The sequence below is a fragment of the Acromyrmex echinatior genome, chromosome 2, assembly GCF_024713525.1.
Source record: "Acromyrmex echinatior isolate Ae372 chromosome 2, ASM2471352v2, whole genome shotgun sequence".
Taxonomy (NCBI): Eukaryota; Metazoa; Arthropoda; class Insecta; order Hymenoptera; family Formicidae; genus Acromyrmex; species Acromyrmex echinatior.
The window spans coordinates 26,330,061-26,348,538 of NC_141853.1; the positions used below are offsets into that span (position 1 = coordinate 26,330,061).

The 18,478-nt window shown below is 33.1% G+C and overlaps 1 protein-coding gene and 1 pseudogene across 9 annotated transcripts in view; one reads left to right on the forward strand and one right to left on the reverse strand.

Annotated features, from left to right (window-relative positions):
* Positions 1-18,478, forward strand: part of aralar1 (calcium-binding mitochondrial carrier protein Aralar1) — a 289,930-nt gene that overhangs the window by 51,066 nt on the left and 220,386 nt on the right. Inside the window, exon 2 of one of the 9 annotated variants that reach the window (XM_087402846.1) lies at positions 3,119-5,247. The exons of the other annotated variants lie outside the window; for them this stretch is intronic. Within the exon in view, the coding sequence (XP_087258972.1) occupies positions 3,119-4,887 (1,769 nt within the window). The 3' untranslated portion in view covers positions 4,888-5,247. Of the gene's footprint in view, positions 1-3,118; positions 5,248-18,478 lie in introns of those variants that run through there. 9 annotated transcript variants of the gene reach the window in all.
* On the reverse strand, positions 8,402-12,051 carry LOC147910722 (uncharacterized; annotated as a pseudogene).

Genomic DNA, 18,478 nt, shown 5'->3' on the forward strand with positions numbered 1-18,478 from the left:
ATGAGAAGTTGCGTACGTGCAGTATGTTGAAGAAGCATGTGTAATGTCGACACCGGACCATCAAATTCCACCCTCTGAACGTCGCGTATCTTATGATTATGGACTCGTGAGAATCATCCGCGACTTGACTGTTAAAAAGTATCTTAGCGCCAGTCTTATGCTTCCAATGACATATTTATTATTATTTTAGCCGCGGTGTCTGAAGGACAAAGACTCGGTCCTTTTGACCCTGCTGCACCGATTTTTAGTTTATCTCGGAGCGACATTTACGAGGAGATACTGAATTCTTCATTTTAGTTTTTAATGTGGAAAAAGAAAATTTTTAGTCTTCTTTAGGCTATAAACGCTCAATTTATTTGTTATTCGTAGTTGTTTTTTTACGTTGCTTTATTTCAACGAATTTCAGATCTCTACGAAAGAAAAGAGTCGTGGGAGTCCATCCTGGACGTAACAGCAGCGTACTCGTTGAAAATAAAATATTGTACTATTAACTAGTTTTGGAAAATGACGCTTTGTATATGTCAAATCAATGGTTCATTATAGGGAGTCGTGCTTGTGGAGACTTTTTATCAAGACGATAAGATCTACAACGTATCAATTCAGCCAATTCGACCGAAATTCCATTGTCATAAGATTTGTGCGAGGTCCTTTGCACCTTGATAGTCATTTGACGTCACGTGGCATTGTGCTTTTCGGTGATTTAATGATGGGAATGGTTGTTTGATATTTGCATCGCATTGCGAATATAGCAATGCGAATATGGATTCTAACAAAGTTCGCTTAGTTTCGAGATCATTGGGATTAAATAGCAACCGTTACTCTCAATCTCTTTAATCCGTTTAAGGTGGTTCTTTAGTAAATCGAGTTATTATAGAAATGTCTAATTTTTTTATATAATGGAGTTGAGATACCGAAATTGATATGTACAAAATTCTACGATAGATTAACGATGAAAGAGAAAAAAATATTGAAAATGTAACATATAACTTTTTACGTACAACTTATTGACAAATGAGGCGCGTAGACTCTTTGATTAATTACACACAAATCTTACTATAGACTTTTCTCAAAAACGAGATTATAATAATTTAAAAAATTACGATTTTAATGGTCACAAAAAAATAATAGGTCAACGACTATTCTGGAAAGATATTTACGTGCATAAACTTGCATATAAATTTAACTTCGAAAAATAAAGTATATATAATCTTATCTTGTTTTTGTTTGATGAAGATACAGCTCTTAATTTACTGTCATATGTTCTACACTATTTTATTAAGATATACACATATAGTTTTAATATTTTATCCAAGTTGCAGAGATTTGTAATTTTGGATGGGCTTTGGTGAAGCACCCCGAATTTTCGACTTTATTAGAGGACCACCTTAACTATACGTCCTATAAATTGCCAGTGAAAATGCATTTGTATCTAGATATCTAATGTGATAATTAGATTAAATCAAATGTGATATAAAAATAATTTACAGATCAATATACAAATCTTATAGATAGTTAATTAGATCTTACATCCATAAGATTTGTGTATGTATATTAAAAGTTTGATCTTAAAGTATATTAAATCTGACACTTAAAAATGTCATGAAATTTAATGTACTTTTAAGTTATATAAATTAAATTCAATTTTATGACACTAAATTAAATTTAATGTCTGCAACTGAAAAGTATATTTGTGTACATGTACATGAAATTTAGTGTACTTTTCATAAAATTTTACAAAATTTAGTACATTTTTTATTAAATTTTATTTAGATTTACATGAAATTTAACGTAAATAAACGTTAAATTTAAATTACTTATAATCTCATTTTTATTGACAATATTAAATATTTTTAATGTATCTACTTAAAATTTGCTTCCATTACATGTAACGGAAGCAAATTTCTGTTTTTCTAACAGTGTAGTGTCTCAGCGCTAAGCCAAGTACAACGACACTACCGTGGTTCCTTTACGTGAGTTGCGGAGATTGAAATTATTGGGTTTCAATAACAGCTGAACCGATCAAGTTCTAGATACGTTTAATCGATAGCGTTCACTCAAATTGTGTAATAAAAGTGCTTTGATTTTTTTTCTATGTGCCCTATGAGCGGAGATTGTAATATAATCCCGATGTGAAACTTTTTTAAGATACGTTTTTAAGTCGTCGTTATTATTCGTTATCGTCGACCAGCCAGAATATACCAGGTCCCTTAACTCCATTTATAAAACGTTCCTAGCGTTAGTGCTGCCATCTATAAGAGTGCCGTGAACTTCTTAGTCAAAATCCAACATGGCGCTATGCTCATATATATATTCAGACCAACAAGAAATGTAAAATAAATTTGAAAACAATATTTGGAAATACAGTATTTTTATTGTATATGTATGCAAGTGTATACAAAACATATATAATGTACAATGTTTGACATGTGCATATATGATTAGTGTTTAATTTTAACATTTAGTGTTTTACATAATTTATCGTTTTTTAAATTTTAATAAAATGCTCATTAATCTTTCAAGCATACATATTTTTACTTCGTAGGTTAGGTTTTTGTTCAACCTAAATTTTTTTACTATTCTAGGCTTTTTACTGTTCTAGGTTTACAAAAAACTTAAAAAGAATCGGTGAAATAAGACCATTATTTTTTTTTATATTTTACTGATAAATTTTGAGCTGCTTTATACATATAATTATCAAATGCTATCATTTTTTCCGAATAAATTATTTCATAAATATGCACCATGTTTTAATAAATTGTTCTATAATTGTCATTAATAATATTGTTTTTGAAAGTATGCAATGAAATGTACACGTTGAAAAACATTTATCGTCTAATATTTTCATTAATTTTTTAAAAACTTGAAATTGATGGCAGACATTTTGAAATTCGATTTCTATGACTTCTAAAGCATATTTAATACATTGTAATATTGTTGATTGTATGCCGTTAGTCCCACTATATGTATATCACGTGTTCTTGTTTATTATTATATCAGTTACCTGACAGATGGCGTGAGCACCCTTCTCGTACTAACCTAACCTTTTTTATTATTGTTCGCACACGCCAGAAACCAAGCTCTGTATTTTTATCTTATTCAGCAATAAAAATCCCAATAGGTTATGGGCCCAGGAGTGTGAACGGCTATAATAATAATAAAAAAAGGAGAGTGATAGTGTGTGCAAGGAAGACAGAGGTCCAAGTAACATCGCTTGAATCTGCAAGGATGGAAATAAACTTGAAGTCTGTTACGCAACTGAACTCAAGCAGTTACGTTCGTTGGCGTTTTGAAATTCAGGCTCATCTCGAAGCAAACGATGTGTTTGATGTGGCTGATGGATCGAGAGAGCAACCAACGGATGCCACACTGGCTGATTGGAAAAAGAAGGACGCCTTGGCGAGGTCTTTGTTAAGTAAATCTCTCGATGATGCACATTTTAATTTGGTGGTCGCCTGTAAATCATCCGCTGATATGTGGAAGACTCTCGTGGGACATTATGACGAGGTTTCAAACACGACGAAGCTGGCTGCATTGGAAGCATACAACGACTATCACTGGAAAGACGATATGACTATGACGTCGTATATTTCAGGGCTTATGCTCATTGAAAATAAGCTCAAGGCGCAAAAATTAAACATCGAAAAGGAAATGATTATTACAAAAATTGTTCGTGGTCTACCGCAAAAGTTTGATAACTTCAAGCAAGTATGGCGGATTTGTCCTACGAAGGACATTACGATGGAACAATTACAAGCAAAATTGTTAGATGTCGAACGTGACGTTAACGTGACGTCATCCGGAAATCATGATGTAGCGTTATCTGGTCAGAAAGATCAGAAAGACCGAGAAGTTTTCAAAGGTAAGAAGAAAGCAGGCTGGAAAAAGGACCGAAAGAAGCTACAATGTCACAACTGCAAAGGTTTTGGACATTTTGCTCGTGACTGCCCATCCGAGAAGAAAGACACGAGCTCAGAAGGACGTTCGTCTAGCAATCGTGTGGCAATGCCAGCAAAACAACAATTAGGAGATATTGATGAGTGGATCGGTGATTCAGGTGCGTACAGCCATATTACTCGTAATAGTGATTGGTTTGTAGAATCAAAGGCATTGGATCCTCCGGAAGAAGTGAAAATAGGGGATAGCAGGATTCTAATGGCGACGGCTATTGGCAAAATAAATGTAACAGTCCATAACGGTAAAGAGTGGATGCCGAGATGTCTCAAGGATGTAAGGTTAGTTCCTGATTTTCCTGATTTTGGACCATTCAATCTTTTCTCTATTGTAGCCACGACTGACCTTGGTTACGAAGCACTTTTTAGTAAGTCAGAGGTTGTTGTAAAGAATTCAAAAGGCGAGGTGATTGTCCGTGGTATTAAAAAAGGACACTCGACATATCGAATGCTGATCAAAGTCGAGAAACCAGCTAAGGTTTGCACGGCTCAGAAGGAGATCTCCGCATCATGGGAAACTTTGCACCGTCGACTTGGACATGCAGGAAAAAACAAGGTCAAAGCTCTATTAGAATCTAAAGGATATTGTGCAATTGGAAAAGAAGATTTCTTCTGCGAAGCCTGTATTTTTGGAAAAATGACCAAAGGACCATACAAGGAAATCGTTAATAAGGATTTCAAGCCAGGTGCAAAAATTCACTGCGACCTTAGTGGGAAGGTTTCAATTGAATCGGCAGGTGGTTGCAAATATTTTGCTGTTTTTGTTGACGAGAGCTCAGGATACAAGAAAGTTGCCATGCTGAAAAAGAAGGAACTTGTCGAAGAATTCAAGAAAGTGATTCAGGAAGTCAAGGAAGAGACGGGTCATCCAATTGAGATTTTGCGGACTGATCAAGGCACTGAATTCATTGGTACATCATTTCAAGAATTCTTCTGAAAGAACATAAAATCAAGCATGAGTTGAGTGTTGAGTATACACTACAGTCGAACGGTATGGCCGAACGTGCCATTCGATCTCTTACAGAAAAGGCTCGATCTCTACTTGCAGATGCAAACTTGCCAAAGTTTATGTGGGCCGAGTGTGTCTCGACTGCTTGTTATCTGTCCAATCTCGTCGCCACTCGTGATCTAAAGAAGACATCGTATGAACTCTGGCATGGGAAGGAGCCGATTGAACATCTGCGTGCATTCGGTTGTGATGTTTTTGTGCACATCCCAAAACCGAAGCGAAATAAGTTCGACAAGAAAGCTCGAAAAGGTCAGCTGATAGGTTACGGATCGAGTATCGAGTACGAAACTGTATCGAGTTTACTTTCAGGATCTTCAAGATGTTCGCATCGCACGTGATGTAAAATTCAATGAAGGAAAGCAAAATTCTTTCTATGTAGAAGACGAGATAAAATCATTATCCACCAATGACGAAACTTATGAAGTCAAAGAAAATGATTCTACTGAGATTGTAAATGAGATCGTTAAAGTATCTACTCATCCGAAGTCAACAAATGTACGCAAACCCAGTGGATCTTTAACCATGAAGCTCCGAAGTCGTAGCATCATCAGTGAGGATGTTCTTGACGAGAAGCAACAAGGAGGGCATGAAGTCCTGATGGCGTTAAACATGGAAGAACCCAAGACAGCAAGAGAGACTCTTGAGGGTAAGGACTCCACTGGATGGCAAATGGCTATGCAAGATGAACTCGATTCCTTCGCGAAAAATGATGTGGTTGAGACATGTGTCTTGCCATCAGAAAAGAATGTTATTGACACAGGCTGGGTATTGAAGATCAAACGATATCCAAATGGTGAAATCAACAAGCTAAAGGCTAGAATTGTTTGCCGTGGATACAGTCAAAAACGCGGGATTGATTTTACCGAGACATTCGCACCTGTAGTTCGTATGGATTCAATTAGAATTTTGTTAGCTATTGCAGCTCATGAGAAGCTGGTGATCAAGCAATGCGATGTCAAGTCGGCATTTCTCTACGAAGACATCGAGGAAGAAATTTATGTGCGACCTCCTGATGCAGTAGACATTGATGATGGAAAAGTTTGGAAATTAAAAAAAATCGCTCTATGGTCCGAAGCAGTCACCTCGGAATTGGAACAAGAAATTTAATAAGCTTGTCACAGCCTTCGGTTTGATTCGTTCTATAGCTGATCCTTGCATATATTATGGAAATGGTCAGAAGGGGCGTTTGTTGTTGGCAATATATGTAGACGACATCCTCGTTGCTGGACAACCAGAAAACGTTGTGACTGAATTGCTAGATTTCATGAGGGCTTCGAGATAAAGATCGAAGAGCCAACCTGTTTCTTAGATTTGGAACTAAATGTTGACCGAAGATCAGGACGTATTCGCGTAAATCAACAGGGATATATTCGTAATATGCTCGCTCGTTTTGGCATGGAAAATTGTAACAAAGTCCATACTCCGGGAGAAGTTCAAATTAGGAAATATCAACTAACGAACGATGAAACATTTGGAGTTCCATTCCCTTATCGACAGGCTATTGGATGTTTACTATATGCAGCGACGCATACGAGACCAGATATCTCGTTTCAGGTTAATCATGCTGCTCGCGCTGTTGAAGCACCAACACCGTATAACGTGAAGGAAGTGAAAAGAATTTTCCGTTACTTAAAAGGCACAATGTCAGTAGGAATTCAGTTTGGTGAAGGTAAAAACGAAGTTGTTGGATATTGTGATTCAGACTATGCTGGATGTCCGGACACTGCTAAAAGTATTAGGTGCGCAACTAAGTTCTCGCTATTATTTTGATGGAAATGCCATCAAAATAACAGCGAGAACTTAGTTGCGCACCTAATACTTATGGACATGTGTTCGTATTAAACGGTGGACCAATATCCTGGGAATCACAGAAGAGCACGATTGTCGCTGACTCCACAACTGTTGCTGAACTGCAGGCTGCTTATGAAGCATCGAAACAAGCCATATGGATTAAAGATCTCATGAAAGAATTCATGATGTCTTCTGAGAAACCAATAATAATCTATTGCGACAATGAAGCGGCTGTTAAGCTGTCAAAATCCGAGGAAATAAAGAAGAAAACCAAGCACGTCAATGTTCGCTTTAATTTTCTACGACAGACTGTTGGAGACAACAACGTGGAAGTTAAACATATTGCGGGCACAGAGAACCCAGCGGACATGCTAACGAAGCCTCTACTCCATGCAAAGCTGCTCCATTGCTGTAATCTTCTTTTTATCGAGTGAGACTACGTCAAGAGGGGGTGTTGATTGTATGCCGTTAGTCCCACTATATGTATATCACGTGTTCTTGTTTATTATTATATCAGTTACCTGACAGATGGCGTGAGCACCCTTCTCGTACTAACCTAACCTTTTTTATTATTGTTCGCACACGCCAGAAACCAAGCTCTGTATTTTTATCTTATTCAGCAATAAAAATCCCAATAAATATATATAGAATGTTACAATAATGGCGGCATATTTCACATTGCATTATATTATTGCAATTAATAACATCTATAATTTTATTTGAATCTATAAATATCTTATTTTGTACTGAAACAGATATGTTTTCCTCATTAATGTTAATTTCGTTTGTTGTTTCAATATTTTGCGATGTTTTAATAAATTCATTTAAATTTATTAATTCCGTAAATGCTAATGTTACTGCTTCATCAGTGTCTATACAATTCGATCTAATAGAATGTTTAGAGGTTAAATTAGAAATTAATTTAGTTTTAAATATTCCTTGGAATTGTTCGGGAGTTGGATTAGTATTTGCGTATGAATTACTTCTAACTTAACTGAAATAATTCTCTATTACATCTTGATTAAGGTATTTTAAATTCAAATATTCAAAACCAGCATTTTTCAATATAAACCATATATCTTTTGCAACTATAATGGTCCATATCCAATTAGCAAGACATTTAGGAGGATTCTTTCTTGGAATTTAATGAGATTTTTTGTCGACATACCGCATCTTTTTTAATTTCTCGCAAGCTTCTATCCAAAATTCAAAATGTCCACTGGAAGAAGATAATATGCTACTCAATCCTTGATGTTCTTTGCCGTTGAAAGAGTCAAATAAATAATTGAAAAATGATAATATTTCGAACGTTGCTTTAGCATTATTTGGTAACTGTATTACTTTGTCTCGTACTTGGACAATTCCTGAAGCAATAAATGATAATTATAAAAATAGTTATATTTAATAATGAAAATGAACATATTTAAACACATTTAAAAATAAATATTGTAATTGAAAGCTTAACAATTGAAAAAATCAAGAGAAAAGTATTTTATGTATTATTGATACATTAATTTCAAATTCTTGCCTTACCTCCATATAATTTTAAGACATCCATAAAATTTGTAACAGTATTGCTGAAAATCTCGGCTGCATATTTAACTCTCATCTTAGATATGAGTTTAAGATCAACATGTTTTTTCGTTATCTTAGGAAGTTAACGTTGTTTCATTAAACACAGTTTATTAATTTCATATGTTAAGATAACGTGATCTCACGAGGCATATTTAATTTTATTTATACTTTTTGTTGATAATGTCTGTATCCAAATCTTTGGTTAATAAGTTATTTCGAACTCCTTTTAACAGATGAACGTAATTATAAACCAGTATAATTTCTCTATTTTTTATTATAAAACTATTTTCTGTAACACAAAAAATTTTATTTATTTTTTATAAAATAAAAAAATAAATTTGTTTATAATATAACAAATATGTACATTTGTAATGAAAAAATTATATATATATTTTGTTATATATATTTAGTGATACTTAGACGTAAACATTTTGTTATGCGCATTTGATTGCTTTCATTTATTAAATATTTTAATGGCATCTTATCAAATTTCTGGCCTGTTATCAAATTTCTCAAAAAAAATACTATGACATGATCCGCAATTTTTCTGCTCCTCTTTGTACCCCAGTCTTCCAAACCAATTATCTTATCGTACTTTTTATTATATGATAAAAAGGGTTACAGAGACATTTCATCCCAGACTAACGCAACATATTTATCTCTTTCATTACTAAAATCTTTTGTTATATGTTGCAAATATTGTTTTATTAATCGAGTGCATATATATTAGGTGTTGGAATTAATTCGTAGCGTTTTACAAGTGATGGGAAGTACTTTCATTAATGTATTTTTTAATGCTCATGTGAAATAAATAACATTCTTTCATTAAAAACGCTACGAATTAATTCCAACACCTAATATATATATATATATATATATATATATATATTATATATGTATCATATATATTGGGTATGGGAATAAGTTTCCGCCCTTTTTAAATGAAAAAGATGTGTTTATTTAAACAAATCTATATAAGTGAGTTTATTCAAAGTATTCTCCTTCAGAAGCGACAACTTTCTCCCACCTTTCCGGTAATAAACGGATTCCTCGAATGAAAAAATCTGGTTCTTTTGAAGCGATCCATTCATCAAGCCATTTTTTGATACCTTCATAAGAATTGAATCGTTCTTCAGAAAGGATCGGAACAAATGGAAATCTGAAGGGGCAATGTCCGGTGAATACGGCGGGTGGGACAGAATTTCCCACTTTACTCCTTCTAAGTATTTCTTGACCGGTTTTGCAACGTATGGCCTAGCGTTGTCATGTAACAGAATCAGCTTGTTGTGCCTATTGTCCCATTCCGATCGTTTTTCTTTCAAAGCTTGGTTTAAACGTATCAGTTGTAGCCAATAACGATCGCCAGTAATGGTTTCGGACGGTTTGAGCAGCTCGTAATATATAATACCTCTTCGATCCCACCAGACAACATAATCTTCGAAGCATGGATATTTCGTTTTGGCGTTGATGGACCTGGTTCACCTAGCATCACCCATGCCTTCAAGCGTTTAGGGTTATCGTAGTAGATCCATTTTTCATCGCCAGTTACGATACGATGTAGAAAATCCTTCCTTTGTTGTCATTGACGAAGCATCTCGCAGATGACCAAACGTCTTTCCATGTTTCTCTCTCTTTCAAATTTTGTATGGCGCCCAATTTCCTTCTTTTTGCATCATTCCCATTGCGTGTAGATGTTTTCCAACAGTGGATCTATCAACATTTAACTCTTTTGCCAACCTATCGAGCGATAAACACGAATCTTCGAGTAATGCTTGCAATTCTGCATCTTCAAATTTTTTCGGTGCACCTTCGCGTTCTTTGTCACGCACGTCAAAATCACCACTATTGAATCGTCGAAACCATTCTTTACTACTAGTTTTCGGTAGCATGCTCACCGTAAATATCTACGAGCAAACGATGCGTTTCCGCAGCACTTTTCTTTAAAATAAAATAATGGAGTAAAACTTCCCGCAAATGTTGCTTTTTTGGAATAAATTCCGACATCTTCAACGCAAAAAAAGTTACTCTTTGTTACGTTTCAAATGAATGCTATCTATTGGGCTCAAAAGTTTGGACACACACCTTTCAAAAACATGTCTTGCCGTTCTATCAAACACACGAGCAATGCTACTAACGACATCTTTCTGCAATGGGTGGAAACTTATTCCCATACCCAATATTATAAATATATATTGTGTGTGTATAATATTATCCACTTAAATCAAACATTTTAATTATTTATAACTCAGAAAATTAATAATATTTGCTTAGTTTATTTGCTAATGCTTGTTTAAGCTTAATTATTTTTACTTAATTTTTAAATTCTTACAATGTGTAATACTTAAATAAGAAATTAATTTATGATATTTTAAATGCATTCAATATAAATTAATTACCTTAGGAGGAACATCGTTATTTCTGAAAATCATATTGATAAACCGTTCTTGGATTTTTATCGAATTATTTAATAAATTTTTCTTGCTGCTCCTTTTCAGAGATAATGTTTTCGTCTGTTCTTTAATTTTTCTGTTTCTCTGCAGAAGACGTTTTAAACATTCTTTTTCATGTTTTAATTTTGTTATTGTTTTATACAATCTTTGGAGTATAGGAGAAAGATTAGCTTTACATATCATTTGTTATAAATCTGGGCGTGTTGATGAACTTTGCAAAACAAGACTTTTTTTTCTAACAGTTGTAGTCGATCTGCGTAATTTTCTAATTGATTTGTATGTTTATCAACAATTTGCATGATCTGTTGTAATTAGTTTCGTTCGTGTATTTCTTCGACTCGTATGTCATGAGCATCGTATTGTTCTTCATTATTTGTTCAATCAATAGATTGTGATCAATATGTTCAACATTTTGCTTAATTTATTGCAATTTATTTGATTCCTGTATTTCTTCCATTTGCATGTTCTGAACTTCATATTCTTCTATAAATGGAATTGCTGTATCATTCAAAACATGATGAAGTTTAGAACAGGAATAATCTGTCTTGCGGAAATGTTTATGACATACTTTGAGCTTTTGCAATTCGTTGCTATTACAATTTCTTAAGTGATTTAAATTCAAACTTTTTGTCCATTCAACACACCTGTATGGATTTTTGGGAAATTTATGTGATGGTTCTTTAGCGGTAGAAGTGCAACCAGAGATACAACAAGTCCCATCTTTTTACCTTAAAATTATTGTTTTTTAATAATAATTATACAATGTTTAATTAATTTTGGCTGCTTTCTTTTTAGACACACAAATGTTGTTCTATCTTTCTTAACGTTCAACGAATGATAAAGATAGAATGATGTTTGTGTCGAGTGTGTCCTCTAAAGGAAAGCATACTATGTATACAATGAGTAGATGTCATATATGTACATATAAGTAAAATAAACAAATACAATTGCAAAAACATTAGTATAAAGTTCGAACATGAAACGAAGCAGATACAGAAATCAATTACAATACATATATAGATAATTCATGCATATATAAAAATCATCTACAACAGGAATGCAGCTTTTTTTAAGAGCACTTACCAGCTCTCAGCCAAAGATCAGTGTCTTGAATAATCTTGAATAAAACGTAATAACGTAATAACGTGTCTTGAACAGTCTTGAATAAAGTGTATATGATGATTGAACCAGGTTGAACTGGATTGAACCAGGTATAAAATCCTCCTTCAGCGGAGAGATCAGGAGATCCAGAGAGATCTTTCTTATTTATGATCATTTACGATCATTTATGATCATTTACGATTGCACAATGTTACATAGTATTACACAGCACATTCACGTTTGTCGCCATGTTAAATTTTGACGCCATATTGAATTTTGACTAAAAAGTTCACGGCACTCTTATAGATGGCAGCACTAACGCTAGGATACGTTATATGAATGGAGTTGAGGGACCCTGCAATATACTGTATACGTTGGACGTTTTGGCGCGAAAGTGCGTTAGCGTATTGATGCAAGAAGTGCTAGTAGTGCATGGTAAACAAAATTATGTGTATTTGTTAATAACTTTTGTTAGTAATTCAGCTAGGAAATGATAAAAAGCGATTTATTTGATCTCGGTTCATTTGTTTATAACTTATAATATTTAACAAAAGGAGATCATTTATAACTTAATTAATATATAACAAAAAGAGATAAGATGAAAACAAAATTATACGCTAGTAACTGTTAACCATGCCAGAGAATGATAATGAAAAGCGATTTATTCGTCATTGATCTCTCTATTTATTTATAAATTAATACATAACAAAAGGAGATCGAATGGAAACGAAGCTATATACTACATTTCTTAACTAAATCAAAAGATGATAATGGCAAAGCGATTTATTCGATCTCTATCTTTATCTGTTTATAAATTAATATTTAACAAAAGGAGATCGGATGGAAATGAAATTGTACACTGATAATTGTTAACTAAGCTAAGGAAATGATAATGAAACGCGATTTATTTGTCATCGAACTGTATTTGTTTATAATTAATATTTAACTAAAAGAAATCAAATGGAAATAAAATTATTCACTGGTATTTGTTAACTAAGCTGAAAAATGATAATGACAAAGCAATCTATTCGATCTCGATTTATAACTTAATATTTATCCCGTTTATAACTTAATATTTATCCGTTTGTTTATAACTTAATATTTAACAAAAGAAGATCGAACAGAAACGAAATTACGTCGGTAATTGTTAACTAAAACTAAGAAATGATAATGAACAAGTGATTTATTTATCATTGATTTATCATCGATTTCCATTTGTTTATAATCTAATATTTGACAAAAGGAAATTGGATAGAAAGGAAATTATACGTTGGTATTTACTAAGCTAGCAAATGGTAATGAAAAAGCCATTTATTCGTTATCGATTTCTGTTTGTTTTTAATTTAATATTACGTAACAAAATAAGAACGGAAACGGTTTAACAAAAGAAGATCGAACAGAAACGATATTATACACTGTATTTGTTAATTACGCAAAAAATGATAATAAAAATTCGGCTTCTTCGTCCTTGATCTTCATTTGTTTATAACTTAATTCTGTTTTATATAAAATAACGAATATAATATGTAATATTTAAAATCGGATAGAAACAAAAATATAAATAAAATTTTATAAATATATATATATATTATATATATATAGCAAATTATACACTGGTATTTATTAATTATCATTTTTCGGAAAATACAGATGACCATCGTTTTAACGTTTTCACTTAAGTAATTATATCTTTAATTCTCCTTTAAAATTTATTATATAAAAATTATATCACGAAGAAAAATGGTCAATAGGAGTCAATTTTGGTCCCCTTCAAATTTCATATAAACACATGAAAAATCTATTTCTTGAGTCAATTATAAGGTAAATTGTTTATGAGAAGACGTTCACTACATGATATCATTATAAAAATCATTTTAAAAAAGGTAAAAAAAGGTGATAAGAATATGTGCTTCTCGAATAAAATCTAACTATTCAACCCAATTAATAGTAGTTTTAATTTTTCTTTAAGGATATTTTTATTGACGGTCTTCTTGTTCCAACTCAAGTATAACAGCTTTAATTCTCTGTCAAAGATTATTACTTTTCGAAAAAAACTGATGTATCAAATGATAATATTAACTTTAATGATATGTTTAGGAAAAGAAGAGCATAAAAGTTACCGCCCAAGATATTGTTTGTGATATTTAATTATCATTACATTAATAAAACATTAGACGTTTCGGCCACAATCTAGCCATCTTCAGTAAATTCACAATATTCTTAAAATGTAGAATTACATATATTTAACATTAAATTCAACCGTGTAATATATCGTGTAATATAACTATGTATAAACGTGTTCTTTCATCATGTGAAGGTGCATCGTACAACAATGTTGCAGCGCCAATTGTCATATTGCGAATTATGTAGAATAAGAATTTCCAGATTCTAATTTCAAAAATTTAATTATTAATATTTTCTAGTCGAAATGTATGAGAATAGAATCGTTACCTGTTTTACAGCAAAAAAATGATGAATCTTAAGTACATCCTTTACACAGATAGAAATTTGTTGTGACATTGTGTGTTATTATTTGTCATATATGTTACCACTATACAAGGTGCGTCCCAAAATTTTCCGAACTTTTTCAATAGGGATAGGTCGGGTGGCGCCATCCGTGTGTTCGATTGCGCGTTTGAAAGGTACATCCCTAGCTGACTTCCAGTAAAAATTTCATGACATTTGGTTCAGTGGAAACGAAGTTATGGCGTCTCAAGTGTCAGTATGTTGTATACATCGGTACGAGAATGAACTTCGAACAAAGAGCCAATATTAAGTTTTGTTTTAAACTTGGTAAAACATTTACCGAAACCCATAATTTGATGAAACAAGTTTATGGTGATAATTGTGTAGCCCGTGCCAGTGTTTATGAGTGGTATACGCGATTCAAGAACGGTCGTGAGGACATAAATGACGACGCACATACAGGTCGCCCAAAATCGACAATTAACGAAAATTCCATCGAAGTTGTGCGTAATTTCATCAAGCATGAGCCAAAATCTTCAGTGAGATACATGGAAATGGAATTGAACATCCCCAAATCAACGATTTATCGCATTTTGACCGAACATTTGGGCCTACAAAAAGTCTGTGCACGATTTGTTCCACACAAGTTGACTGACGACCAAAAAATGCATCGAATTCAACATTCAAAGGACATTATTAAGGAAGCAAAAAAGGACCAAAACTTCCTTTATAGCATTGTTACTGGTGACGAGACGTGGTGTTTTCAATACGATCCAGAAACCAAGCGTCAAAGCGCGGAATGGAAGGCGCGAAACGACCCAAAACCCAAAAAATCGCGTTTAGAGAAGTCAAAAGTGAAGACAATGCTCATTTGTTTTTATGATTCGAAGGGTATTGTGCACAAAGAATTCGTTCCAGCAGGCCAAACAGTTAATGCTGTATTCTATGTAAGCGTTTTGAAGCGTTTGGTGCACCGCATTCGTCGTATTCGGCCAGAATATCGCGAAGGAGGAAGTTGGCGCTTGTTACACGATAATGCGCCATCTCACCGTTCGACACTTGTCACTGATTTTTTGACTAAAAATCACATTTTAACAATCAACCATTCCCCGTATTCGCCTGATATGGCACCTTGTGACTTCTACCTATTCGGCAAAATGCATTTGTCCATGAAAGGAAAGCGGTATGTGGACGTAGAAGACATCCAAAGGGCTTGTACCACTATTCTGAAGGACGTGCCTTGAACGACATAAAACACTCATTTGAAATGCTTTTAGATCGTGCCAAACGTTGTATTGAGTCCGACGGGGACTACTTTGAATAAACAATTTGAATTTGAAAAAAAAAGTAAACCGTTGTTGTTTTATTTCGAAAGTTCGGAAAATTTTGGGACGCACCTTGTATATATATATAAGGCGTATGACTTTGCTCATGCGGTTTTTTTCCAAAATTCGAGGCTTTATTGTAAAAAACTGGTTATACATTTATGATTCAAAGTATTGTCTATCGCTGGCCACTACTTTTTCCCATCTTTCGGGCAGCATACGAATCCCGCGTCGAAAAAACTGATCATCTTTTGAGGCGATCCACGAATCGATCCAATTTTTGACTTCTTCATAAGACCGGAAGTGCTGGTCAGCCAGGTACCATTGATCGAAACAAGTGATAGTCAGAGGGAGCAACGTCTGGAGAATACGGCGGGTGGGGTAGGACTTCCCATTTCAACGTTTCCAAGTATGTCTTGATCACTTTCGCAACATGGGGTTGAGCATTGTCATGCTGCAAAATCACTTTATCGTGTCTCTCGTTGTATTGCGGCCGTTTGTCTTTCAATGCTCGGCTCAAACGCATCAATTGCGTTCGATATTGATCGCCTGTGATTGTTTCAGTCGGTTTAAACAGCTCATAATATACTACACCGAGCTGGTCCCACCAAATACAGAGCATGATCTTGGAGCCGTGAATATTCGGTTTGGAACGTCGACGTGGAAGCATAGCCGGGAACTCCCCATGATTTTCTGCGCTTGGGATTATCGTAATGAACCCATTTATATATATATATATACATATATGTATATATATATATATATACATATATATATATATATATACACACATGTGTCAAAAGTTTAGAATGTTCTAGAATTATTTATTAAGTGTGAGAGAGATCTTTCTTTAGAAAAGGCAGATAAACATCGGGCAAACCTTCAGTGTGCTTCACTTTGCTTATTGATACTATTGTACTTATTTGGCTTTTTATGTATATCATTTCAGAAATTCTTCTTTTCATTAATGATTGTTCTGTGTCTAAAATTCTGATATTATCCCAATCCAATTCATGCATCTTATTCAACTGGTGACGTGAAACCACTGACATCTCCGAGGTGGATTTTCTTATGTCAGCCCTATGTTCTTTTATTCGAGTTTTTAATTTTCTTTTTGTTTGGCCAATATAAGAAGACTCATAATATTTAAACAATTTATTTTCTAAACCACTCCACAATGATCCTCTTTACGCAAAGAATCTTTTCCAATTTTAATAAATCTATTCATTTTATTTATAGGTTTGTAAGCGATATTAAAGCCCTGAATATGTGATAGTTTTTAAAATTTTTTTCTGATACTTTATTTAAATATGGTATTATTGTATAAAAAACTTTTTCTTTAAATTAGAATTAGAGTCGCTTTCGTTATTGATGTACTCACTATTTTTATCTTCTCTATCTAAATTCGTTCTATTTTCTAAAGTTTTAATTCTATTTTTTATTGTTGAAAAGATGAATTCAAGAGGATAACCATTCATTAACAGAGTGTGAATTAAGTCAGAGATGTTTTTTTCCTGAAATTTTGAATGAGATAAAAGCAATATTCTATTTAATATATATATATATAAATAGTGGTAACATATATGATATGACAAATAATAACACACAATATCACGACAAATTTCTATCTGTATAAAGGATGTACTTGAGATTCATCATTTTTTTGTTGTAAGACAGATAACGATTCTATTCTCATACATTTCGACTAGAAAATATTAATAATAGATTAAATTTTTGAAATTAGAATCTGGAAATCTGGATTGATAAGCTTCAGATTTATTTTGTTATCTCCCAACGCATCGTCACGAGTTCACAAACTCGATCTTAATCTGTCTTCGCGTTTATCAATCAAAACACTCGATATACTAAATGAAATCATAGTAGTTTCCAATTCTTGTTCTACATAATTCGCAATATGACAATTGGCGCTGCAACATTATTGTACGATGCACCTTCACATGATGAAAGAACACGTTTATACATAGTTATATTACACGATGGTTGAATTTAATGTTAGATATGTAATTCTGCGTTTTAAGAATATTGTGAATTTACTGAAGATGGCTAGATTGTGGCCGAAACGTCTAATGTTTTATTAATGTAATGATAATTAAATATTACAAACAATATCTTGTGCGGTGGTTTTTATGCTCTTCTTTTTATAAGTTTTGATTTATAAACCACGTTCGTTTTTATGTATTAATGATATGTATTATTTGTATAAAAAATTTGATATCAACGCCAAGTTAAATCCCATACCAAATTAAGTACAGAATACAATTCATAATTGCGTTACCTTGTCCATTCAAGTTTATCACAAAAAGTAAAAAGTAAAAAGAAGTAAACACTTGACACTGCTAGATCATAGTATAACATAGTGCTATAAATATGAATACCAACGGTATAACATATTAGTGCTAAAAACATGAATGTAAAATAAGAAAAATGAGAAACATTTCCATAAGAATAAAAGTATTTAGCGTAGGTATATGTTCGATTGGTTAACAGTCGTATAAGTTACGAAAGTTGTGCAAGCTATTAAGTTTAAGTCTGAGATAAATAAATTTGGATTTGTGAGATTTATATGAAAAAGAAAAAAGAAATAAACAATAAACTTTATTTTTATTCAGTATAACATTCAGATTAAATTCATTATTACATTTAAATTTTAACCCTTAGTACCCATATCTAAAGAAAATTCCTATCTACTCACATTCGAGTATTTGTAACCCAGCGTTTTCTTTTGCTTGTATCTTCGATTGTAATGCATTGATTTTAACTAATTTTTTTTTAATCTATCATTTGAAAATT